Source organism: Plutella xylostella, chromosome 4 (genome assembly GCF_932276165.1).
Source record: "Plutella xylostella chromosome 4, ilPluXylo3.1, whole genome shotgun sequence".
NCBI classification, from domain to species: Eukaryota; Metazoa; Arthropoda; class Insecta; order Lepidoptera; family Plutellidae; genus Plutella; species Plutella xylostella.
In genome coordinates, this window is record NC_063984.1 from 8,687,507 (window position 1) to 8,712,340 (window position 24,834).

The window sequence follows — 24,834 nt, forward strand, 5'->3', positions numbered from 1 at the left end:
AAATAATACTGTACAACAGACATAATGCCACCCACCTGTTGGCGCATTCCGTGCGGTATATGTCGAGCAGCGACACGGAGGCGGGGTTGTCCTCCACGAGGCGCATCTGCGGCGACACGGAGACCACGCGCGGCACCGTGAAGTGCAGGAACCGCCGCGATGTCTCCTTCTGCTTGCCGAGGTAGTGGTTCAGCATCCTCAACAACTGCAGAACCCTTTCTTCCCTCCGTGCATCACCCAACCCTGAGTCATTCACCACTAGGTACGGGTATATCTTCCCGTTGTGCCCACGGATGTACAGTCGGCGGGCGGAAGTGTTGTGTTTCTGGACGATCTCGACGCGCGGCATGAAGCGCGCGATGCGCACGTGGTAGTGCGTGTGCTTGGGGAGAAGGAACTCGCCCGGGAGCTCCACTTCGGCGGTTTTAAGGCTGAAGTTGGAGAGGAAACGACACTTCTCCTCGATTAGGAATGACCTGAAAACGAGATGTTTGTTATTGAGATTGTAAGGGTGGGTTGAGATGCGAGGCGCTAATGTGATGAGTGTTCGCTCTACGATTAGGTGAAGCGACGTGTGAGGTGACCTTGGAAGCCGCATGAACCCAACGCTACTGTTAGTAGTCTACAGTTACAGGTGAGGACGGCACAGGTTGATACGCAACGTTATTTACCTCAGCCCGGGCGGCGCCGGGTGGCCCGTTAGACACTTACTTGGGCAGGATCTTAGTTTTGGCCTCGAGTATCTTGACCCACTTCCTCAGTTTGGTAATGAGGTTCTGTAGTTTCATGGCGTTGGGTTGTGTGAAGTCGAAGTCGGCGGTGAACTGTCCCTTCATCTTCTGGAAGACGGGGTCGGACACGGTGGCCTGCGCGCGCCGCGCCAGGGACTCCGACGCGGCTGAACAGAATGCACCACTTACAGAACTTGTTACATTTTCTGTCGACATACAAAATAAAGTACTTTATATAGCATAACCATCGCATGGGGCAGTCTCTGTAAAGATGTTAGTATTAGTGATTAGTGGTTAGTTGCGGTAAATACGGTGGCATGCATACATATTAGTTAGGCGACCTGGAAATACAAATGGTTATGTAAGGGTGATTTAGGGTGAGTTATAAGATACAACTGAAGGTAATATAGCGCACAGAAATATGCTTATATCGCTGTGAAAACATTATATTCATATTTTATATTATACTCAATAGAAATGTACTTGGTCTCAGTGTTTGTTTGTGTAATAAAATGAAAGCCATGCGATGTGATGTGATGAGGGATGAGTTCTAAACGCTAAACGTGAGGGAGTGTCAGCCGCCACCGCACGCACCTACTTCTATCTGAGACCAAGTAAATCTTATTTTTAACTGTGTTTTCATTCTGGCATCAATTTGAAAAATCTGGAAACTACGTACACATGTTTTTGTAACTCTTGTAAAGCGGCCATCGTGAAAATTGCACAATGATTGTGCCTTACGTGCAACATTACCTACTAGAATAAAGCTGTATTCATTACTTTGTTAGGTGTTGCTGGAATATGAAGACGACAGATCCATTTTAAAGCTTCTGTGATCAACTGTGCTTGAAAACTCTTTATAGTGGTATTTCAGTTTAGTGAGTGTCAACTGGTGTCAAGAAACAAAATCAAATTAAATATTTATCATTAGAACAAGAGTAATTACTTCATTGTGGTAATTATCACAGCTTGAATCTTATCACTGCAGACAATAGGCCTCTTCCTTCAGTCAACTTCTAGTTCTTACATCATGTAGTTTCCTTAAAGTTCGGACAATTTAAACATATAACACGTCTTGCAGGAACGAGCGGGCTCATAAATAAACTTTTACCCGATGGAACCTTTGCAGTATAAAACGATTCATACACATACACAGACATTAAAATTATTACACTTTTCAGAGTATGACCTATCCCACTAAAAATAAATTTTATTGTATGTATAACTTGGAATTTTACAAATCGTGTAGGTGCTATATATGTATATAAGATATGCATTTTTGTGGGATAGGTCATGATAATAAGTAGAGAATATTCAAGACAAATCATTTATATAGGGTACCCAGTTTCTATTTCGCCGATACTGTTACATGTAAATATCGACTGTTCAAACTATCTTCATCATCACCATATTATCATCCGCTGCTGGACATTCCCTGTGTGTTACCATTTTATTACTCGAGTGATAGCCAAGGCTCATGTTTCTAACACGAGTATCTCATGCGATCATGGTGGTCAGATTTAATTAGTCAACCCATCTAGCATCATAGACTATTTTTTTAGGTCTCCCAGTGCCTGTGAACAAAATTCTCACTTCCACATAAGCATTTTGATACTCCCAACAAATCAAATCATCCAGCCTCCCCCTATCCATCTTTGGACCAACAGACTGCTTCCCCATAAACTCATAATAAACTCACTAATGCCGATGCCGATGCCGAACGTGGACACGAGTTTCTTGACGAAGTTGAGCGTGTGCGGGGTTAGCGTGGCGTCGGCGACAGCGGCGCGGTGCTCGAAGGCAACGGCGTGGCACTTGGCCAGCCCGGCGCGCAGCTGACGCAGCACCTCCTCGTACCAGTTCTCACGGAACCACACCATCTGGTGGAAACAGAGGATTTGTTTGGTGGAGCTTGTTTGTAGCCGTTTTAACCACTCATGTCCCAGTAACCATAAAGTACATAAGGCACCGTAGATTTTTAATTTGTGTCTGATTTCCTGGGATGTGACAATGTGAGTGTGTAATTTACCAAGATTCCGATATTTTACTATATTCAAAATTATGACCATTCTCAGGTCTTACATGTCTTACATGAGAATAGCATGCATATTTTAAGACCTATGTAATGTTGGTACTTTCAGTTAGGTTGCCACTTAACTCTCAAAATACGCAAGATAAAGTAACAGTGGGCCGTTCATATATTATATCCCTATAAACCAATAACTGTTCTAAAGTGAATATTTGACATGTAGCTAGTAATAGTTGGACGTGAAAAGCCAGAGACGTAGTTAATTATCAGCCAGTGGTAACCTGGTCAACGATCCCCTCGAGCGACGACAGCACGGTGGGGTGAATCTCTCGCTGCAGCTGCATGATCTTGGAGCAGCGCCACATCGGCAGCGTGGCCTTGATGGGGCCCGCCTCCGTGCTGGCCGGCAGCTCGCCCACCTTCGTGCCGCCCTGTGGGAGGGTGTTCAGTTGACAAATAGCTTTGATGTAGTCAAATAGACTATCCCGTAAACTACATCGCAGTATTAAGTTGTCTTCTCTGTTGGCTTCGCTCTCCTAGGGACCTCGTTGCAGAGGCTTTGAAAAAAGACTTCGTGCCTTTTCATGGTCCTTCGAGCCGGATCGTGGGCTATCACGTCGTGGTCACCAGTGTTGGAATAGTGATGGTGTAATGACTTTGAATCTTCTGTATAAATGATATGTTGTCGATTGAATGCAAATGTGTAACGAGTTGAGGAGTTGAATTTGGTTTAAAAGGACTGAAATAATGTAAAGGTTTATTTACAAATAAAATATTGACGAAATTATGGTGAACTTTTAAAGTTAGTAAAGCCAGTGAGGCATGACCAAATATGTGTCACTGGAACTTTTTCATTGTAGGTGAGTGTATAATCAAGGGGACTAGCAGAGCAGTATACCACGCTGTGTTTGGCCACATTTAAATCACCAATCATAGGGCGGTAACCGCGATTGTTTCCATCACTTACCGCGGAGGTGGTGGGTTGTTGCTCGGCGCTCTTGTACCGCTCCCGCTGCTCGATCTTGAGCGTGAGGTACAGCGTGCGGATCGGGAAGTACACGGCCTGAGGGTACAGGCGGCCCACCTGCAATGTATAGTCATGTGTTGTAAAGATCATAATGTTTGAATTGATGATTTATTTAAATCAAAAGATTTTGTTAGTTGGGGATTATGATGTAATTAAATGTTCTTTATTCGACGTAACATAAAATATATGTCGTCACACAGTTTTTTAGATATCTTCGTTCAAATGTGAGTGCAGCGGAGTTTCTAAGAGCATAGAAAAATAAGAGCTAAATTTATCTGCAACTCCCAAAACATGCCAAGTCAGTATAAGAATTGAATGCTCAGCATATTTTTTCAGTGCATGTTGTGTGTAGTAAAAGTTAATAAACACCGAGTACTTGTCCAGCGCCTCGGCCAGGCTGCTCTTGTCATAGCTTCATGTCAGATGTATGACACTGTATAGATGACGTACGTGAGTGAGCAGGTTGAGTATGACGTTGCCGTCGTACTGCACGAGGCAGGCCAGCAGCTGCGGGATCCACGGCAGCCACTGCACCGGCGGCACGCCCACCGAGTACTTGTCCAGCGCCTCGGCCAGGCTGCTCTTGTCGTCGTCGTAGCTCAGCATCCATAGCACCTGGGGGGTTAAATTGGGGAAATTAGGGTTTAGTTGGGTTGCATAGCGTTTTTATTGATGGGGATAAATTTCGTTTTTTGTATCGCGATATAGTGACATTAATCTACTTCCATAAAATAACCGTAAATACTGCAACCTGATAGGAAATAAAGCTAAGTTCATGGCATATTTGTATGGAATCACTTCGTCGTTTTTAACGCCAATCGCGGCGATTATCTATGTCGATAAATATGCCATGCCTCAGACCGCGAGGACTAGTTTCACTGTAGATTAAAACTGTTATATTTAATATATTCATATATTTCTACGGACAATGGACAACATTTCAAAAAACTAAAGCTGCTATAAATCGAGAACCATTTCGAGATTTAGCTCTAAAGGCCACAAAAAAAATGTTTTTGTATTTTTTGGATGTATCATTTTCGAGAAAATCATAAAATAGTAAAAAAGTGCTGATGACGTCATGCATCAGGTGCGATGCATTTTGATGATCAAAGCCTATAGATTTAAAAACAAAGTAACTGTCACTTTCATTTTTGATTGACGTTGACGTTTTATCGTGACGTTGTTGTTTATTTGGGTCATTTTCATTAATTCTGTTCTGACACTTTCTGACTATTTTTTTTATTTATTATTAAGAGATGACCTCTATATAATATGTCCCAGAGCATGCCACCGCCTACACAGCTGAAAAAATGCTTCTGCTTATTTTTTTACATGATAAGTACCTACTTTCCATCATTAGAAATATCAAGGTCATTTAAAAATGACCCATTTGTTGGTTGGCATGTAAACAAAGTTTAAATGTCACTTGTCAGTGTCATTTATGTTTTTTTTTTCGACTCAGGCAATAGACTAAAATAAAAATTGAACCTAATATGTGAAGTCACTTCCGGTTTTAAAATAATTAACTTTAAAGTTAAAAATAACATGCAAAAATTTATGTATATACAAAATAAAAAAATACGGGTCTACTAATTTTCTATAAACTTTCCGAATAACTAATAAAAATATAGGGTAAAGAAAATGAAATGTTGTCCATTAAGGATTACCGTAACTATTAACATACCTTAGCACAATACTTCCTCGACTTGGACTCATTCTGGTGGCGACACGCGTGCAAGAAGCACGTCATGGCCGACACTCCCACCGATATCTGGCGAGGGTCCCTCACGAAGATCTGCTCCAAGTAGTCTCCCCACAGCGCCCAGGCCTTCACCAGCGTGTCATGAAGTTGCACCGCGGCTGCAAACGCTTTGTTCGCGTCTTCCGACCGTCCTAGTTGAGCTAGAAGCAAGCCTTTGAACGCGTAGAATTCCGCTGTCATTTCCTTAGTAAAGTATTTGAAATTCGTTGATTCAATCATGTCTAGTCCCTCCTGTAGTTCGTCCTTGCCCTCAGTCCAGGACATCTGTATGTGGCACTTGACTTGCTGCCGAATCTTCTGGAAGCAGTCGACTATGGGCACGCTCGGGATGGTGTAGATGCGGTGTAGGGAGTCTAGGCACACGCCTGATAGGTTGTGCTTGCGACCGATCTTTGCGAAGTGGATTATTGCCTGGAATAACATGTGGTGATTAATAGGTCATCAACTCCTTATACATATTTTATTTTTTATCGCGAGTTAGGTTTCAGGTACTAATACCTAGTAAGAAAACAAGACTAAGAAATCCCTCGTTTACGTCAAACAAAAACACCGCTTTTTGATCCGGTCTATAAAACCCACAAACAATACATAAATAACCAGGATAAAAAAAAAGTTTAATAGTTCACTCACCTGAGCACTAGCATGCACGCCCAACATCGAGTGATTATGGGCATGCTCCGCTTGCGAGTCATAATGCGACGCTATGAACTGGTAGTGGTGTTGTCGCCACGTGAAGATGGCGCCCCAGTGCGAGAGTGGATCGGCGACCACTGGCAGGCGGTTGCGCCAGGTTTTTACTATGGCCTTCATGTCGTGTAGGGAGGTTGGACGACTGTGTAGTAGGCCCTGTTGGGGTAAGGGTTAGAATGTATTTATTGGCAAAGGATGTAGTGTTGGTTTATCTGTGCTGTGTATAGTTCATAGGGCAAAAGACATGACAAAATGTTTAGAGGATGTAAAACTGACACGAAAAACTGTTATAACACTCGTGAGTGTGTTACCCTGTGCTATGTAGGCTGGACTATTTTTTATTGCATTATTGCACATTTCTCACTCCATGGCTAGATCGCTACAATTAATATTGTTTTGGTAACAGCCTTCGTATATATTGGTTGTCTTTTCTCATATGCAACATATTTCATTTATACTCTATTGTACAACCTAAAAGTCTGTTTATAAAGTAATTTTCTGAGTAGGTCTGATGTCACAAGAACAACAACAACAATAACAACAACTCACAGTATGTATCTGCGCGGCCTCACTGAGCTCCATCAGCTGTTGCGCGGCCCTCAGAAGCGGGAGATGCGCATGCGCAACGACTCTGGGCAGGCGGCGCCACTCGCGCAGACACTGCGCCGCCGCCTCCACTTCGTAATCTTAGCGTGTCGATGACAAATACTAGAGCTAGGCATAGGCTTGTAATCGTGATGAAGGACTATTCCACTAACCGTATGTATCTGCGCAGCTTCGCTCAGCTCCATCAGCTGCTGCGCGGCCCTCAGAAGCGGCAAGTGCGCATGCGCAACAACCCGCGGCAGGCGGCGCCACTCGCGCAGGCACTGCGCCGCCGCCGCCTCCGCGTGCCGCTCCACGCCGCCCAGCTGCTGCTCGCCGCCCGCGCAGATGCATAAGTAGCCGCGGTACAGGTTGATTAGCCACGCTGTGGGAATGAGAGGATGTTGTAGTATGCGCTTGTCCGTCCGTCATAAAAGCTCGCTGTCTGACTCACACTCATTTATTCACTGTTATAGACGGTGAAGATAATAGTGTGATTGGAGATGTTGAATTTGTAATTAGTCAGACGATATCGAGTTACTGAAAAATTACTTTGAAAAAAAAAATTTAATTGTCGAAGCTTCCTTGTTAATGAAATGAAATGAATAAGCGTAAGGTTGTTAAGTTTAATAGACAGCAAGGCAAAACGTTGAGTTATTACCATTTATTACAGTGACAAAGATTCTAAGAAACTTTCAAAAGAACTTACCAAGTTCCTTCGGACAGTTATATTCCACTTCAGCCAAGGCCTCCTTCATTTGCGGCCAGTTGGGATTCCTCCAAGAGCTCTCTAGAATCAGGAAGGGATCTCGACAGTTCCTCGAAAGACCCAGCTCTAGGAGCGAGTCCCATTGGTTCAGCTCTTTGGCACATTTCAGCCAATGCTCCGTCCACAGTTTGCATTCTTTGTGCATGTTGTACGAGGATGGATTGGCCGTGTACTCGGTTTTGAGTTTTCCCATTGCCACGTCGTATGCAGCCTGTGAAGATATAGGTATTGTATGATTAATCCAGTAAGCGGGTCAAAAAACATAGACGGATTAAAATAATATCCTCCAATAAGGTGTGCTAGTCAGCCGGATATAACTCTTGTAAAAGAGCGCTACTACATGTCTATCCTTTCTCATAGTCACTACCGGTTAGTCGTAAGATCTTCAATACAATATAACCTCTAAGAATGTAGCAGCTAAAAACATAAGTTACAAACATAAACAACTAACCTGTGCTTGCTCGAAGAATCCTTGCTGCTCGTATGCGATGGCGACGTTGGTCTCTCGGTAGCGCGCGTGTTTCTGCCACAGCCCCGACCACATGTCCTCTTCTTGCAGCAACTCGTACATATCGCTCAGGCACTCCGCTATCTCCTGTAATTAGTAAATTTATTCATGAAGATCGTAATGTTTAGCAGTACTCTTTACTAGAATATGTTACGAGCGAAAATTTTTACGCACTTATAAAAATTCGCGCCAAAATCTCAGAAGCCAAACTTGTGGTCTGAAGGAGAATGTGGCTATGTGAAGCCATCAATGATGCTTTTTATGCTGATGGGTTTTATACATTATGTACCTACATCACCACTGTCAATTTATTGTTGGGCTCTATGTCCAGGACTGCTATTGGCTGAAGAAACATAGACAGGGTAACAGTATTATTTCGTTGATCCAAGCAAGCAAGCGGCATGACAACTCTTTCTACATCCGACTAAACAAGTATACATACGGTAGGGGTGGTATGCTCCGTGTCCATATCGTAGCACTCAAGCATGCCCCGCTGGCGCGCGGCGCCCGCCTGCTCGCTGGCCATGGCCTCCAGGTTCAAAGTCATGCGGTGCCACAGGTTGTGCATTGTACATAGACCTTTACCAGTAACACAGCCATACTCTATTCTCGGTTTTACGCTGGCAGCCGACTGTCTGATGTCGTCAATCCAGTGGGAATTTGTGCGGCCTAGCTGCCTAAATAACCAACTACTACATCAATATTTCTGTCCCTCAGAGGTAAACAGTAATAAGTCCACGTTTTTTTGTATCTTTTTTTACTCTCGATCGCGTGAATGAGCTCGCTGACACAAAGTGTAATAAAAAGAGATTCACTGTTTACCTCTGAGGCACAAATTTATCATTACACGTCACATTATACATACGGTAGGAGTGGTATGCTCCGTGTCCATATCGTAGCACTCGAGCATGTCCCGCTGGCGCGCGGCGCCCGCCTGCTCGCTGGCCATGGCCTCCAGGTTCAAGGTCATGCGGTGCCACAGGTTGTGAGTCTTGCCGAGGTACCGCATCATGGGGCTGGAAGATAGAGGGTGGGTGAGGATAGTGGTGCTGTATTCATGGAATTTTAGCTTATGTATCTTATGACATAAAGAATTAGATAGCATTAAGGTGGTGAGAAATGATTATGGCACCCGTGATTACATTAATACAATGACAAAGTATGATTATGAGTGTGGTTTTTTATTTAAAAAAAGGCTGTATAAAATTTATCTATTGGAGAAAAAAAATTGACCGCATGGTTTTCGTAAAGCCTCACAAATATCAGTTTTGTCATAAAGATAGAGGTAAAAAGTGAAGTATATTCAGTAGCAACTAAGGCACTATTTATAAAAAGAAAACGTGAACTTACGGTTTGATAGTGATAGGCGGGTTGCACCTAGCCAGCGCCTCAATGAAGGTGTTGAGCGCGCTGAGCGGCTGGTCACGCTGGATCACGTGCGCGCCCGAGATTATGAACGGAACCATCTCGTTCATCACCGTCTGCGGAATACGAGTAAGGTATTACATACTGCAAGTGAGGCCATCCTTATATTTGCAAGAATTGGTTTAGGAGAGCACAGAATCGTAAAAAACGCCATACTTATAAGGAGGTCTATTCACATCACTAGGTGATGTTAGGATGCGGATTATGATGATGATGACAGTGAATCCATATTATGTTTAAAGTATGATAGTGAGTAAGAAAGTATAATAATAATTATAAGGAATCATTGGAACCATACCTAAAATAATAAATATGAAAGAATACTTGGAAGGCTATGATGATGACGAGTGAGTCCATATTCTGTGTATATATACCTACATAGTAGGATAGTGAGTGAACGTACCGGCAGCTGTCTCTCAGTAAGAGCGGCAACAAGGCGCGGCAGCAGCGACAGCCAGGCGCGGTGTATAGTAGGATAGTGAGTGTACGTACCGGCAGCTGCCTCTCAGTAAGAGCGGCAACAAGGCGCGGCAGCAGCGACAGCCAGGCGCGGTGGGCCAGTGCGTCGTCCATGTGCGCCAGTGCAGCCGCGGCGGAGACGAACTGGGACGTGCGCACGCGCCGCGCCAGTTCGACGAACTCGGATTGTTTGGCGATCATCTGGGTTAGGGCGCGTTGTCTGTGGGAAATAAATTGGTGGATATTGAAGTAGGTATAATTTTAAATATCGAATGATTTTTCCAATTGTCTTCGGGGACGTGAAACTGTGGCCTACAATCTACAAATAACTACATATAAAATTTTAAAGATATGAACTTTCACAGCTTTCCTTATTCAGTCTCTACCGGTAATCTGTCTACAGAGTGACGCAGAGCTCCTTGGGAGAGGCATCTGTCCAGTACTGGAGGATTAGGGGCTCGTTATGACGGTGATTAAAAAAATGAAAGTGAATAGCGTTTAGATACCGAACATAAGTAATATAAAACTCTCACCTATTAGGAACTTGCTTAGTCAGCTCCTCCGGCTTCTGGTTCGAGTTGGAGTCCAGGTCCATGTCCAGCACGTCCTCTTTGTCCGGATCTATGGAGTCGTTGAACCCGTCCACAGACTCTTCTTTCACACTCGTGAATATCACGAAAGACTTGCGTTCCTCGCTGTCGGCCCAGTTGATCACTGACGTTATGCTCGGTAGCAGGTATTTGGTGTTGGATAAGCGGATTTGAGTGTCTGTAAGAAAGATAAAGATTGAATTTGTGCAGACATTGATATTTGGATATGCCATGATATTCCGCAAATAAATAGCACCCGTGAGTTAAGAAACAATATAGTTTTTTACAAAATGTCCTTCCTATGTACATTTTCATATGTTTTCTTTATTTAAATGTTTTACATGAGCAGTAAATCAGGAAATCATCGACATTTAGGTTAATTCAAACAAAGTGCGGCATTCCAGCGCACATTGGGGTTAACTTATTATACCCCATCCACACGCTCGGCGAACAATGGCAAACAGCAAACAGCAAACAGCAAACACTGAAGGGTGCTCACTATCCTACGCTTATCTGGCCTACGCTATCATCATAATCAATACATAAAGCAGCACTTACTAGGCACAACAGTAACCAGCAATAGCTCCAAGCACTGTTTGATCCAGTAGTGCTGCCCTATATGCTCCCAGTTCTGCGAGCATATAATATAGAGCAGACGGTCATACACCCGGCGACGGACGCTCTGGTCGAACACTTCGAAGAACTTGGCCCGGATGTGGGGCTGGGTGCAGCGCAGGCCCGCTAGGAACGCAGGCTCCAGTTTAGAGGAGAGCTCCGTCATTTTCAGTTGTTCGTCTCTGTGGGGTTGATAGGTTGAATTACTGAAATAATCTTTTGGAACGGTGTGAAGTTTATAATAAATCTATCAAGAATTAAGTTGTACATCAATATCTTATTAACTAAATACAGTGCGGAGCTAGCAAGAAACATGAACAGTCATGTTTATGGTCCTTCGAGCCGGATTGCTGAATCGGCAAACATGTACGGTTGGTTCGGTAAAGTACAAAACTATACATGTAGTAAAATTCTGGGAAAGTATAATTTAGTGAGAGTTAAGACAGGCTAAGGGTCTCCGATGCATTAACCCGATACCCGATGCGGTGCCTTTTTTGTCTGCGTGGCGGAGACATGTTATATGGAATTCGTGCTCTCAACGGATTATATTTTCGAGCGCTAGATTCCACCACCGGGAGGCAGATTCCGTCGCGGTCACACGCACATTTAAACACAAAGAAGAACAGAAATACCGAAACCATTTTCCTTCAAACCGACCTGTAAACATAATTAATGAGCTCCAAGAACTGCGCATTCAGCTCCAGATCGTCGGGGAAGCGCTTCTCCACGTACTGCATGAGCTTCACCAGCAGGATCGACTTCTCCCGCAGCGAGGGCGCGGCGATTGAAAATGAGTAATCCAATTCACACGTTCCACATTTTGCCGTTGTTATCGACCACCTGTGTAATACGACCACATCGCAACCACATGGCGTCGGCAACGCCACCGCGGCCACCTGTTTTCTGTATTAACTGCACACGACGACGTGGTTACCACATCGCAACGACAGCGACAACGCAACCACATCGACATTTTGTCGCTGCCACAACGCAAGTGCAAAAAGCCGCTGCCACACTATTCACACGTAACCACAGCTTGACCACATTATGTCGCTGCGACGTGGTGTGGTTGACGTACGTGTGAATTGACCCTTAAACACAGCAGACTCAATAAAGAAGAGACTATTTTTCATTCAACTGACCTGTAAACATAATTAATGAGCTCCAAGAACTGCGCATTCAGCTCCAGATCGTCGGGGAACCGCTTCTCCACGTACTGCATGAGCTTCACCAGCAGGATGGACTTCTCCCGCAGCGAGGGGGCGGCCGCGGCGCCCAGCGTGCCCCGCGACTTGATCCACTCTTCCACCATGCGGGTTATGGCTTTCATTACCTGTGGGGGTTGTAATGGTGTAGTCAGTCACTACATCCTACTAATATTATAAAGGCGAAAGTTAGTGAGTATGAGTGTATCTGTGTATGTTGGTTACTTCAAAACGGCTGAATCGATTTTAATGAAATTTGGTATGGAGTTAGCTGACACACATAGACTACTTTTTATTGCGGAGCTCCCACGGGAAAACTTTTTAAGGCGAAGTGAAGCTCGCGGGAACAGCTAGTAGTATATATATAAATCAAATTAAAAGAAGTTTTTCGTGTCTGTAATATCTATGTAAGTGTGAATGTTTGCTTAGATCTATAAGACTAAAATATGCAACCTTTTTTAATCAGTTTCTTTTTTAAATATAAAGTTATTTAAGTAAAAAGGTCAATTTATCTTCAACGTTCTGTTTTCATACGTATTTTATATAGACATACCTTAACGTCAGTGGTCTTTTCAATAAGTCCGACGAGCACGGTGCCGATGAACGTCTTCCTCGTGTCCACCGGCATCACGGCCACGCGAGCTTTCAGCAGGTCCAGGGCTAGAATCTGAAATAAACATACATATTTTATCATCTAAGTCGAATTATGATAGTTAGGCGTTGAAAAGGTCTTGCCATTTCGATTTACAGGCCTCGTTTTTTAACGCCTCTATTATCATGACCTCGGCAGTAATCCTACGTAATGATTATTATAAACGCCTGTGAAGTTTGTGAGTATGGATGTTTGTTACTCTTTCTTATAAAATGGCCTGATTTTAATAAAGTTCGGCGGCAAAGCGCGAAGCTTGCAAGTAACATCAAATTCCCCCAACTCACCAACAAATCCGACAGCGCGGCGTCAGGGTTGGGCGCGACGTGGTCCCTTGTCATCCTCTGCAGAACCCTCATCAGCGGCAGCAGGAGCCGGTCCACATACGAGGGGCAGCTCGCACAGCATGCCTTCAGAATATAAAATGTTTATTTTGTTAACAATAAAGATTTAAAAAATCCAGGGACCAAGCTATGGCTATGACAAAACCTGTGACAGGAGGTCACGCTTTTCCATATCTCTATTGGGACTTGTACACAAAACTGCGATACGACGTCGCAAAAATGTGCAACAGTTTTGTCAGTTTTCCAGGGCAAATGCTTGATTACTGTCGCAGATTTGTGTACATGCCCATAAGTATTCTTAATTATTACAATAAATCATTGTTATACATACACTAATTTATACATAGGTAAAAAAATAAAGTAAAACATGTGCAGCCAACATTACCTTCAGCATCATGAGCGGGCCGAGCAGCGCGCCCGCGCCCGTGCCGCCCGCCGCCGACTTCTCGTACGCCGCCAGACCCTCGAACGCGTACTTGCTTACGCACGCGTATAGCGTCTCTAGCTCTTCGTACTGTGGGGGAGAATGGGGTTGAGTTTAGGAAAGGCTGATGAAGATTATTTAGTTTAATTCATGGGTAGAAATATAGGTTGATAAATATATGATATAGGTAAATATGATTTTGAGATTTGAAACGGAACCCATATTTATGGCGAGAAATAACAAACCTTTCTCAAGGGTAATAAATGTAATTATAGTTTTTGACAGTAACGATATAGGGTCAACGCCTACTTTCGGCATCGACAGGCATCAGGAAATGTCATAATACATTAACTTCATGGAAATAAAGTTGATTTTTCTATGATAATATGGACACTAACAAAAATACCGCTTCAGCATGAATCATGGAAATTTCTACTTTATTACACAATGTTAATGTATAATGCTATTTATCATCAACAATCATGATGCCTGCCCATACCCTAATAAGCCCCCATACCTTAGATGCCTGCGCTGCTCCAGTAGGCTCAGTGGGGAACAAAGCCGTCAGTTTCGCCAGCAGATTATGCGTCAGCCGGACAATCTTCGCGTTAGTGGAGGCGACACACGCAGCCAGGCCCCGCTGCAGAGGCTTTAGTGCTACTAGAATCTGCTCCCGTTTGAGCACTCCCAGTAGGAACACAAGCAGTTCTAGGGCTGTGCAAGCGTTGGCACAGGCGGCCGCGTTCGTGTCTGTTACTGCGAATACCTGCAGAGAATGTAGTAGTTATTTATTTGATTATCTCCATTCGCACATCACCGTCGGTTTACCTCTATCCTAACGGGAATAAAGTTCTTGCTCATATCTAAACTGGAAAGTTAGCAAATATACCAAAGAAATAAAACTGAACGGATGTCACGCCAAAAGTGTATAACTAATGCTACTCACTTTATCCAGCCAAGCCAACTTCGGCTCGCACTGCTGTGGCCACACGTCCGGTTTCAGCGCAGTCTTCAATAACTGCACACACCGCCTGGACAGCTGTTCGCCCGGCGTGCCCGCCACGCCCGCCGCGCCCGTCGCCGCGCCGCCGCTCGCGGCTACGCTGCCGTCGTTTACCTATACAGAGGGTGGTTATGGAGGAATTTGTTACAGAAAATAGCTCCAACGAGTTGATTGGACTGTAAATCACCCGAAAGTTTAGTACTTACACATAAATGCGGACACTATATGGCTGTACCTAATCTCAATCGATTCCGCGGGGATTTGGATTAGAGAGCAATATTACAATACATGGTGTTGCAAACAGGATATAAAGCTAAGCCGAAACCTACGTGTGCAGCATGTTATATCTAAGCCAAAGGTTCAGGCTTAGTATACCCTTTTTGCAACACCTGTATATTTGGGCTTAAATCCCAAAATTCCCTATATGGCTCATCCAATGGCTTATTGAGGTGCTCCAGTTACCGATTCTGTTTTACATATACAATACAATACACAACTAAAATAAAGGCAAAACTCCTCACCTGACACGCCAGCCGCAGCAGCAAGTTCACCAGCACATCAACATGCTGTCTATCCACCGGTTTATTAGCATCAGGCTCAGGGCGCGCGGCCGCCGCGGCCTGCGGGCTCGCCCAGCCCGTGTTGAGAGCCTTACGCTGCTCGTTGGCACTGTCGTCCGAGGATAAGCGCTTTATAGCGCCGCTGGGGGACATTGATGCCTGCGGGGGGAAGTGATGTGAGTTGGGATTGCGAATGCTGAATGGGTAAAAAAATACATTTAATATTATATGAAAGTTTTAGAATAAAGTTTAGTTTCAGTAGTTCACGAGAGTTTACCAAAATACACTCATGATCGAATGATAAAAGTGGCCGCCTAAACCTGCTACATAATATGTCAGTGGTCATTTGTAACCACGCTGCGCTGGTGAATCGCACTTAGCCACGAGGGTAGCGTTCAATTTCCCCGTAACATCATCCTATTTTATTATTAATTTGTAAGCTGTACTCGGCTTATTGTTTCAGCCAAATAAAATGCAACTTGTGGTGGGCGGAAACATTTACTTTATCCAGGTCTCACGTGCTGCTATTGACCCTATTCTACTGTAATCTTCCATGAATCTACACATACCTGCGCAGTGGGCTGGTCGCGCAGGCGCTGCAGCTCCCACTTGAGCACCACCTCGGCCAGGTCCACGGCGAGGCGCCGGTGCTCCAGCGACGCGGTGGCGGCGAGTCCCAGCCGCTGCATCGCCGTCACCATGTGGCCTACTAGAGCGTGACGCACTGGGTAGTATACCTGCGAGAGAGGGATATGGTATGACACACTGTAAACGTATTATGTAAAAATACATATTGACTTCTGAACGAATTATTATACTTTACTACTCTATGGTGACTATGTGCATTTTACATACTTGAGCCATCACAAAAGTGTAAACCAAATAGTTTTATTGCGTTCTGCAGCCTATACATCAGCTGTTAAAGGCTGATGATGATCATGCAGTCTAGGCTTTAATATACCATCTATTCTCGACTGATCTATATAAAATTCTATTCCAGAGAAAGGGAGCCTCACAAGAATTGCCAAAACACTTTGCCCTCAGCTTTTCTCATTCATCCACTACCAGTTTAAACCCAAAATACTCCATTCCTCTCGCATTCCTTCACTTAAATGCCAAGTCAACTAACCTTGTAATGGCGGACAACAAGCTGCAGTATATGGAACAGCTGCTGCACGGAATGCCCGTCCTCCACAATGATCTTCTTGGTCCAGTGCGTGAGCATGGTGTTGCCATCCTCCATACGCTGCGGCATGGCCGGCGTGAGGATCTCCAGCGCTTGGCGGACCACGGAGCGAGCTTCCACTGCGTGCGCTTTGAGGAGACTGTGGAATACTGGGGGAATTTGGGGTGGTGTTAGTGGCTGTGTTTTGGGAGATTTGTGTCTGTTGGACTGATGATTGACCACCAGATAAAAGTGAAGAATCATCCGGGCAGCAACAGCCATATGCAAAACTATAGATGTAGTAAGGTCAATTTAATTGTAAAAATTTCATAGATAGCGTAACTGTAGTTTCATTTGGGAGGTCTTAAAGAGATACGGTCTTATTCATAAAAAAACCTTAAAGTAGGTTTACTGAGCTCAATAGTTACGGAACACATTAAGCCTATTTGAGGTTTCGTAAAAATCTCTATTCATAATAGTTCCGTAGACCTTCAATAACTATAGTGATGCTAATAGATTTCACAGACCAAACATTTTGACATTTACCCTATTAAGTTGCCGGTCCGACGAAACCATAAACAAAAATAGCGAAAACTTTCATTCATTTATCAATCTCTATTATCTATGTTAGCCACGGCCTGTGCCACGGCGCGGCACTTAAAAAAGTTTACGTTGGCTTAAAGGCGCAGTTGGCCAAGCCAAAACCCCCAAAAAAAATAATTAAATTTTTACGTTACCATGGCAACTTATTTTCAGCAAATATTAACTCACAACAAATGTCAAATCGTCAATAAAGCAGAACAGCTGTTGACCGGCCGCCATGTTTTTGTACAAGAGGAGGTTTTTCCTATACTGTAATTAGTAATCTTACGGAATTCTGACAGTTATCAATTTTAGACAAATCAGAGATCACAAACCTTTTTGGGCTGGGCACTTTTTCAATACGAGCCTGGACCAAGGACTTTGTATATATAACAGGACTGAGTACTCGGAACCCAAAAGCGAGCCGAGCAGGAGGTGAAGTAAAGAGGCCGTTTGTCTTTTTCTAATAAGGTGACCACGAAATTTGTGTTACGTGGGACTTTGGGGACTTGTTGTAATAATATAATTATTACAGTGATCAAAAATTGGGACCCAAAAAAAATGGCTTTATAGGTAGACGATTTATGGATAATTCTACTAAAAAATCGCTACCGTAGGTCGACAAAATCTTAGTCACTCTTCGGAGTTGCATATATCGGAGAAACTTACTAATTTGCAAAAATAACTAGGTATGACAAGACAACAACAAATAAATTAAAAACAAACCGCCATGACAGATGAAAGGGCTGGCATGAGGTACTAAAAAGAATACTACCAAGTGTTTGAAATAATGACAGGTTTAACATAATTATTATGAGTTACCATACAAAATAATATCTTATTAAATAATAACTTTAATCTTATTAGTAAGTTTAAAGTTATTATTTAATTATAAGTTATGCTTAGAGTTCGTATGATAATTAAATCATTGTTTGAAATAAAAATCTAACATTTTCAATTCAAATCAAATCAAATATTTTCTACCAACTATCACGTTTTTTTTCGGATGGCAAGCGTTAGTAAGGGACAAACGGCCTCTAATCTAGCTATCTCGCTCGGCTCGTTTCGGCTCTTGAAACGTTGATTGCCAAATTGAATCTTATTACAACAACTTACGATGTGTTTTAGTAATTAAAATTTTGGCAGTACTCAGTCCTGTTATAATACAAAGTCCTTGGTCTGGACATCTGAGACTATAATATATATTTTTTTAGTCCCTGTATCCATTTTATTAAGTGCGGCGCTCCAAATTAAAAGGGGATTTACCTACGGTGAGAAATAATTACCGTACCTAAATATATCACAAACAGTGAAAAATACAACTAAAGATAATCTCAATTATCTTATATAATTATCGCTGTCGTAGAAATCCGCATCAATCTCTTGCTTGAGAAGCGGGCGCTTACCCGACTGAGCCAGTTGGACTCGCGCACTGAGTGTTCCGTATAAGTCTACTTAATTACCTGAGGTAGTTTTCCTTTTAATTTCATCATAATTATGTACATCTATACGAAATATCAGCTTGATATCTTTACCCGTTTCCGAGAAAAAAGGTGGTGACAACAAAGTGTGATCCTATGAGGGTTCCTTTTTTCCTTTTGAGGTACGGAACCCTCAAAAAGAATAGTGACAATCGGATCAATCGTTTCGGAGATATGCGTGGACAAACATACCTACATACCAACAAGCATATAAACATACATAGGTAGAATAGGTACATAAACATTTATAAAATTTTGAATATTTGTTTATTAGCCCTAATAATTATATTGTCATATGTCAATATGGTGCAGTTCCAATAATCTTACATACATACCGAACATATATGTACTTACCGTATAGACAATCTTTTTTTGAAATTGATTATAAAGGTTTATTATCCCTGAATTTAGTAGGAAGTGATGCCATGCTAAAGAATAAAATAAAGCAATTAAAATTAATTCGATACATTGGTCGTGAGTCGTGATCCTACTTCATATTATAAATGCGAAAGTTTGTAAGTGTATGTGTGTATGTATGTATGTATGTATGTGTGTATGTTTGTTATTTCTTCACGTCAAAACGGCTGAACCGATTTTAATGAAATTTGGAATGGAGTTAGCTGACACCCTGGATTAACACATATGTTACTTTTTATCGCGGAATTCCCACAGGAAAACTTATTAACGCGAAGCGAAGCTCGCGGGAACAGCTATTATATTGAAATATTTGTTATTTTTGTATTACTTTACTTGAGCAAGTAAATATTTAGAAATATCTTTTTGTATAAAAATATTAAGAAAAAAATATTGTCCAGAAATGGATCGCAATTTTTCCTTTTTTCGGTAAAGAACTATTTTAGTAGCATCACTTATAAAATGTCAGAATTCTTTCCAATTAAAAATTAGAGATTAGTAGGGTCCAGCCAACTTTAGCATATCAAGGTTTTACGAATCAGTTGGAGAGTTCTTTAGCGCTATTGATCGTTTATGAATAAAGTTTTTTTGACATTTGCTTATAGCAGGCCTATAGGTCTCCCGTAACTTTTTATGAATAAGACCGATAGTCTTTATAATTCATCTTACCTTGCAATACGATTCGCTTGTGGATTGCGAACTTAGCAATGATATGGCTGAGAAGTAGATGTCCGTGATACCTATAAATAAATACTATTGTTACGTACTGATATCGAAATAGGGAAATAAATACATTTAGATTATTATTTCAGCCCTATCAAATTTAAAGTAAATAAGATGATCAATTTAATAAGTAAATAAAATAATTAAAGTGTAACTCACCTAGTAGCGGGATCAACATAATTCTTGCCAAGTAGACAGGGCCACGCAAACGTCATGAGTCGTCTCAACTTGTTCCCTTGTTTCTTGTTGTTAGCGTCGTGGATGTGAGCCGACGCTTGCTCGAGCAGTAGACACGCAAACTGAAGTAATGATATGCGCACTGCGTCTGAACACCCGAATGGGTTTTCTGGGTCTATCACCTGAATGTAAAGGTTATGGTTTAGAATTTTATTTAATAAATAAAGTTTGTTTCATCATTATGACCTACAGCAGTGATTAGAGTTTGGGCTAGGGGACAAGTCAACCTAGAAATGTTACTCGTTCTATATAGGTTTTTGGATTGGGGTCAGCTGGTTTGAGGAGAAACATTTAAAATACATATTTATCAAATATGCTATGCTTACATTGTTAATAAACACCGACACCACATTGTCCGGGTTATCCTGGTAGGGCGCGGGCGGGCCGCCCACTATCTTGTGTCCCTTATCGAAGCTCACAGCGAAGCACGGGATCAGGATCATTTGCAGCACTTTGGCCTTTAACTCCTGCGACATAGAGTCGGTGGCGAAGTGCTCGACGAAGCGGAAGAATGCTGAGCGCTTCCACTCCACGGTGTAGTTCTGTGCCACCGTGTTTTCCAGGAAGTCTCGGAGGAACTGAAAAGATGAAGTAGAAATTATAAAATATGTTCTCTACACTGCCGTGTAGAATCTACAATCTATACGATTCGATGCAAGTTACCAGCCTAAGCAGACACGATTTGCAGTTATTAGATTTATTGACGAATGTGGTCGAAGGGATTGAAATTCATGGCACAAAGACTTACTTTCGATACTTATTGCTACAATTTTTCTCCTCATGACACAGAATGTATAGAAAAAACTGCAATGCTCATGTCGATTCATATCATAAATTTTGTTTCAGTCATACAAATTAAGTCACTCTCGGTACTGCGTATATTACTACCTAGTAATATATACCTTTGATTGAGATATTGCTACAAGAAGGTAATAATGCAGGGACCATATAAAATACCTGGAAGTCAGGCACGAAGCGGTCGCAGAAGGCCCTTAGCAGCTGGAACAGCAGGTCGATGTTCGACGGGTGGTGGCAGAAGTAGTGCAGCAGCGTCTTCACCATCAGCTTGGGCTCCTTCCAGTGCGTCGAGTCCACGTTCTCCACCTTCTTGTGGATCTCCTGGGAATTGCACATACAGTTATAAATGTGTATTTACTACCAGTGGCGGCTGCACCTTAAGTGCGCCCGTGCAACGCACTACCATTTAAAAACCTTCTAAATATGTACCTTCCTTCTTCCTATACCATACTAGACTAGGTAGGTACTAGGTACGTCTAAAGAAAACTTCACAAAAATACCAATATAACAACCGTAATACCTACCCTAAACAGAAATTACATAAATCATTCGAACGTTACGAGTTAAATTAAACCGAGCTGGCCTATTTTGATTTCTACTGCGAAAGACTTAGATCTTATTTTTGCTTGAACAAAAACTGCCTCGTGCGCTCGGATTGTCGCACGGAGCGAGCTCCTACACATAGTATGAAACAGGATGGAAATCGCCCGGCGCGTGAGACGGAAGATGCTCAGTACAAACTGTATGCAGTTCTAGGATAAATCCGTGCGCCGCACGCGACCGGAAATTGCCGAAATCATACGAATGACGCCACGGGAGGCGCGGGCGGCGGCCTTGACCGGTGGCGTGACCTACGAACGATGCACTTGTCATGTCATTGTCGCAGTTTCACCTTTCGCGCGCGAATACGTTTTTAATTTGTTACTCTAAATTACTTATTAACTAAGAAAGTAGTAAATATTTCGTGAGTGTGTATATGTGTGTGTGAGTGAAAATGAGTGCAAAATACAATATGGACTTCATAAAAAGCAATAGGACATTTCAAAATATACTGGACATTAAATCTGCTGAGCCGCCTCGGCCTTTTCTCATCTTAAAATAGGAGTGCAAAACAAAAAATAAAACTTATACCTGAATTTTCAAAAGTGAAATGTACAATAAAAAGAAATGGTTATGTGGATGTGAGAGACTAAATGCTTTATTTTGCTTTCCGTGTGTTGTTTTCGTTTCGGCGGAGAAGCAATTTCGCGTCAAAAAAGGAACGCAGAATGGATTTAAAATATAAATAAGGTAAAATATACTTATATTTTTTTTACTTCTAATTATTGTAATAGGTAATCTATTTTTCTTCCAAAATTTACTAAACCCATAAAGTGCACCACCGGGTATCTGAGGCACCAGCCGCCACTGTTTACTACATATCTTATTATAGTATATTTTTAGTAGTATATTTTTCAGTAGGTACTGCAACAGGGTGTAAGGGCAGTTATAGGCAAACTTCTTCTGTAGAGTTGTTGCCAGGGCAATCGCACGTCTTTTTCGATCACTTTTCCACCATTGATACCGTTGAAGAAGACGAAAGGGGCCTTTACGAATGACTGCCTTATCAATCTACACAATTTACTGTAGTGTTTGTTACCGACAAGCTAACAAGTAGATGGAGGAAGAATCAAATAAAAACTCACATGGTACTGATCATTACACCAAATCCGTTTGAGCAGCTCCACCAAGTCATGCTGCGAGGCCAACCACTGGTCATCGAACTTTATCAACAGCGATATAACTCTGATCGCTTGGAACTGCATCTCGGCTTTATCCGTGAGTGAAATAGTCGCGGCCGCATTGACTGTGTTGGCTGCTAGTAGTTGCATGAGTCGAGGCTTCTTGGTAGTTTGTAGCGCTTCTCGGTAGGCGGCGCCGGCGTCGGGGTGCTTGATCAGGTAGATGAGGAAGCGGCTCCATTGTTGGTCCTTTATGTTGTTGTCGCTCATTATTAGGTCTAGCGTCTCTTTGGGGTACCTGTTGACGAAGGTATTTGTTATAACGCGGGCACATAAAGAAAAAGTATGAAAATGTGGGCGGGTGTTGCATCAGTGAGATTAACAAGGAGTATAGAGGGAGCTTATCTGGTAACCGTAGACCGCGCTTTAGCAGCGTGCTAACATTATTTTGTTATTTAGCATATCCCCTGGTTCCAGCCAATTATCATTAGTAGCACATAACTCTAAGAGTGTTGCCACATGGGCATCGCAGCGAATGCCATAAGAGCGCTGCGTACAACAATACCTGCCTCTCCGTCGCTTCAACTCAGATCCCTTCGCCACCGGGCCTCCCTCCTGCCCTAGCGTCATATAACTCACCTGAGCAAGAACTTAACAAGCGCCTCCCTGAAGGGCGAGCCGGCCTCGATCATGAGCGACTTCTCGGTGTGGAAGATGAGCCGTCGATGAAGCGCGCGCTCGCCGCCGGGATCTGGTCACCTAGACCGCGCTTTAGCAGAGATATACACTCGCCAACACCATGCGTTATTAAGCATATCCCCTGCTTCCGGCCTGCTATCATTGGAAGCACACAACCCTAAGCCACACAGGCGGCTGCACAATGCAATGGTTTCTAAGCAGCGAATGCCACAAGAGCGCATCGTCGGCAATGCGTTTCCTGGTTACTAACAATATCTGCGGCTGCGTCAGAACCCAGATACCTTCGCCACCTCCCTCCCTTCTCCTCTATATATTCTCTTTTATATAGTCATATAACTCACCTGAGCAAGAACTTGACGAGCGGCTCCCTGAAGGGCGAGCCGGCCTCGATCATGAGCGACTTCTCCGTGTGGAAGATGAGCCGGCACAGCACGTCGATGAAGCGCGCGCTCGCCGCCGGGATCTGGTGGAAGATGCCCACCAGGATGATGATCTTCTGCTCGTTCTCGCCGTTCTTGGACACGCTTTGTAAGAAGTTGCCGCCTGTGGAGAGGCAGGGGTTGAGTACAAGGGATAGAAAAAAGTATTTATTTAAAAAAAATACAGGCTAAATAACTATACAATATGTAAAACATAAAATAAACAGGCTAGGACCTAGGACAGTTAAAAATATAGTTATTTTCAAAAATAACTTACCTCTATTGGATTGTATAGAGAAGTCGAGCAGCTTCTTCAGCAGTTGCAACAGCTGTTCACACAACTTTTCACTGAACGTCGACGGGAACAGCTGCGTTAAGTACGACAGTCGCTTGGCACCGTTGACGCTGAGGTTGCGGTGGTCGCCCAGAGTCAGGAGTAGGGGCCGCATCACCGGGTGGACCATTTCCATGTCTATTTGGAAGCCCGCCAGGAACTTCTGCATACACTCGAAACCAGCCTACGGAGGTATAACAAGTTATTCAAGGAACAATACAACTTGCACCAAAGCCTAATACAAAGAAAAATACAAAATTTTGTGTATAATCATAAACTAATGTCAAGATATATTGATAAACATAATGTCAAGATATATTGATAAACATAGAAAGTGATAGCAACCTATCGTTATTTATCCATGAATAAAACTACAGAATTTCACCTGTTGCAATTCCGGATCGTTCTTCTCCAAAGACTTGTACAACACTTGGAATATCTTCTCCCGACAGTGTTTCTCCTGTATATAGTGACAAGCCGCCAACGCCTTCAGTGCCGACGCCCGTAGTGGGCCGAGACTGACTCCCTTGTAGCAGGGTAATTTGCCAAGCATAGCGTCCTCCGCCTCGCATAGAGATAGCAGCTCGCGGAAGAATACTTTGTGCTCGTTGATGTTTAGGTCTGAAAGAGAAAGTGAAGTTAGATAAGGGCTTTTATAGGAGGGAAAACTGTCATGAATGTAACATTTTAAAGAGTTTTATTCAATAAATAATAACAAGGACGAATGGAGATTCCTGAGTGACACCGTGGCACCCTAAGCAGTCAGCGATTGACACAACTAATATGACTGGCTTAATCCTTTCACCATGGGAACCAAATGCTAGTGTATCTCTGGTGATGATCACGTATTTATTTATTTATTTACTTAGAAGAAGATAACACAGTC

At 42.9% G+C, this 24,834-nt stretch overlaps 1 protein-coding gene across 1 annotated transcript in view; it reads right to left on the minus strand.

Annotated features, from left to right (window-relative positions):
- The window catches only part of LOC105386319 (transcription-associated protein 1), a 36,797-nt gene that overhangs the window by 4,134 nt on the left and 7,829 nt on the right, over positions 1-24,834 (minus strand). The window contains exons 12-44 of the mRNA XM_048630337.1: positions 24,334-24,569; positions 23,892-24,132; positions 23,537-23,738; positions 22,461-22,794; positions 20,935-21,096; positions 20,304-20,555; positions 19,900-20,099; positions 19,687-19,757; positions 16,505-16,710; positions 15,945-16,112; positions 15,337-15,534; positions 14,759-14,929; positions 14,330-14,578; positions 13,774-13,902; positions 13,332-13,454; positions 12,949-13,062; positions 12,333-12,523; positions 11,134-11,372; positions 10,519-10,753; positions 10,019-10,205; positions 9,452-9,582; positions 8,967-9,117; positions 8,045-8,188; positions 7,534-7,804; positions 6,998-7,209; positions 6,180-6,395; positions 5,472-5,960; positions 4,238-4,402; positions 3,728-3,844; positions 3,042-3,191; positions 2,431-2,611; positions 712-937; positions 36-476 (exon numbers count right to left, since the gene is read on the minus strand). Coding sequence (XP_048486294.1) covers positions 36-476; positions 712-937; positions 2,431-2,611; positions 3,042-3,191; positions 3,728-3,844; positions 4,238-4,402; positions 5,472-5,960; positions 6,180-6,395; positions 6,998-7,209; positions 7,534-7,804; positions 8,045-8,188; positions 8,967-9,117; positions 9,452-9,582; positions 10,019-10,205; positions 10,519-10,753; positions 11,134-11,372; positions 12,333-12,523; positions 12,949-13,062; positions 13,332-13,454; positions 13,774-13,902; positions 14,330-14,578; positions 14,759-14,929; positions 15,337-15,534; positions 15,945-16,112; positions 16,505-16,710; positions 19,687-19,757; positions 19,900-20,099; positions 20,304-20,555; positions 20,935-21,096; positions 22,461-22,794; positions 23,537-23,738; positions 23,892-24,132; positions 24,334-24,569 — 6,802 coding nt within the window. The remainder of the gene's footprint in view (positions 1-35; positions 477-711; positions 938-2,430; positions 2,612-3,041; positions 3,192-3,727; positions 3,845-4,237; positions 4,403-5,471; positions 5,961-6,179; positions 6,396-6,997; positions 7,210-7,533; positions 7,805-8,044; positions 8,189-8,966; positions 9,118-9,451; positions 9,583-10,018; positions 10,206-10,518; positions 10,754-11,133; positions 11,373-12,332; positions 12,524-12,948; positions 13,063-13,331; positions 13,455-13,773; positions 13,903-14,329; positions 14,579-14,758; positions 14,930-15,336; positions 15,535-15,944; positions 16,113-16,504; positions 16,711-19,686; positions 19,758-19,899; positions 20,100-20,303; positions 20,556-20,934; positions 21,097-22,460; positions 22,795-23,536; positions 23,739-23,891; positions 24,133-24,333; positions 24,570-24,834) is intronic.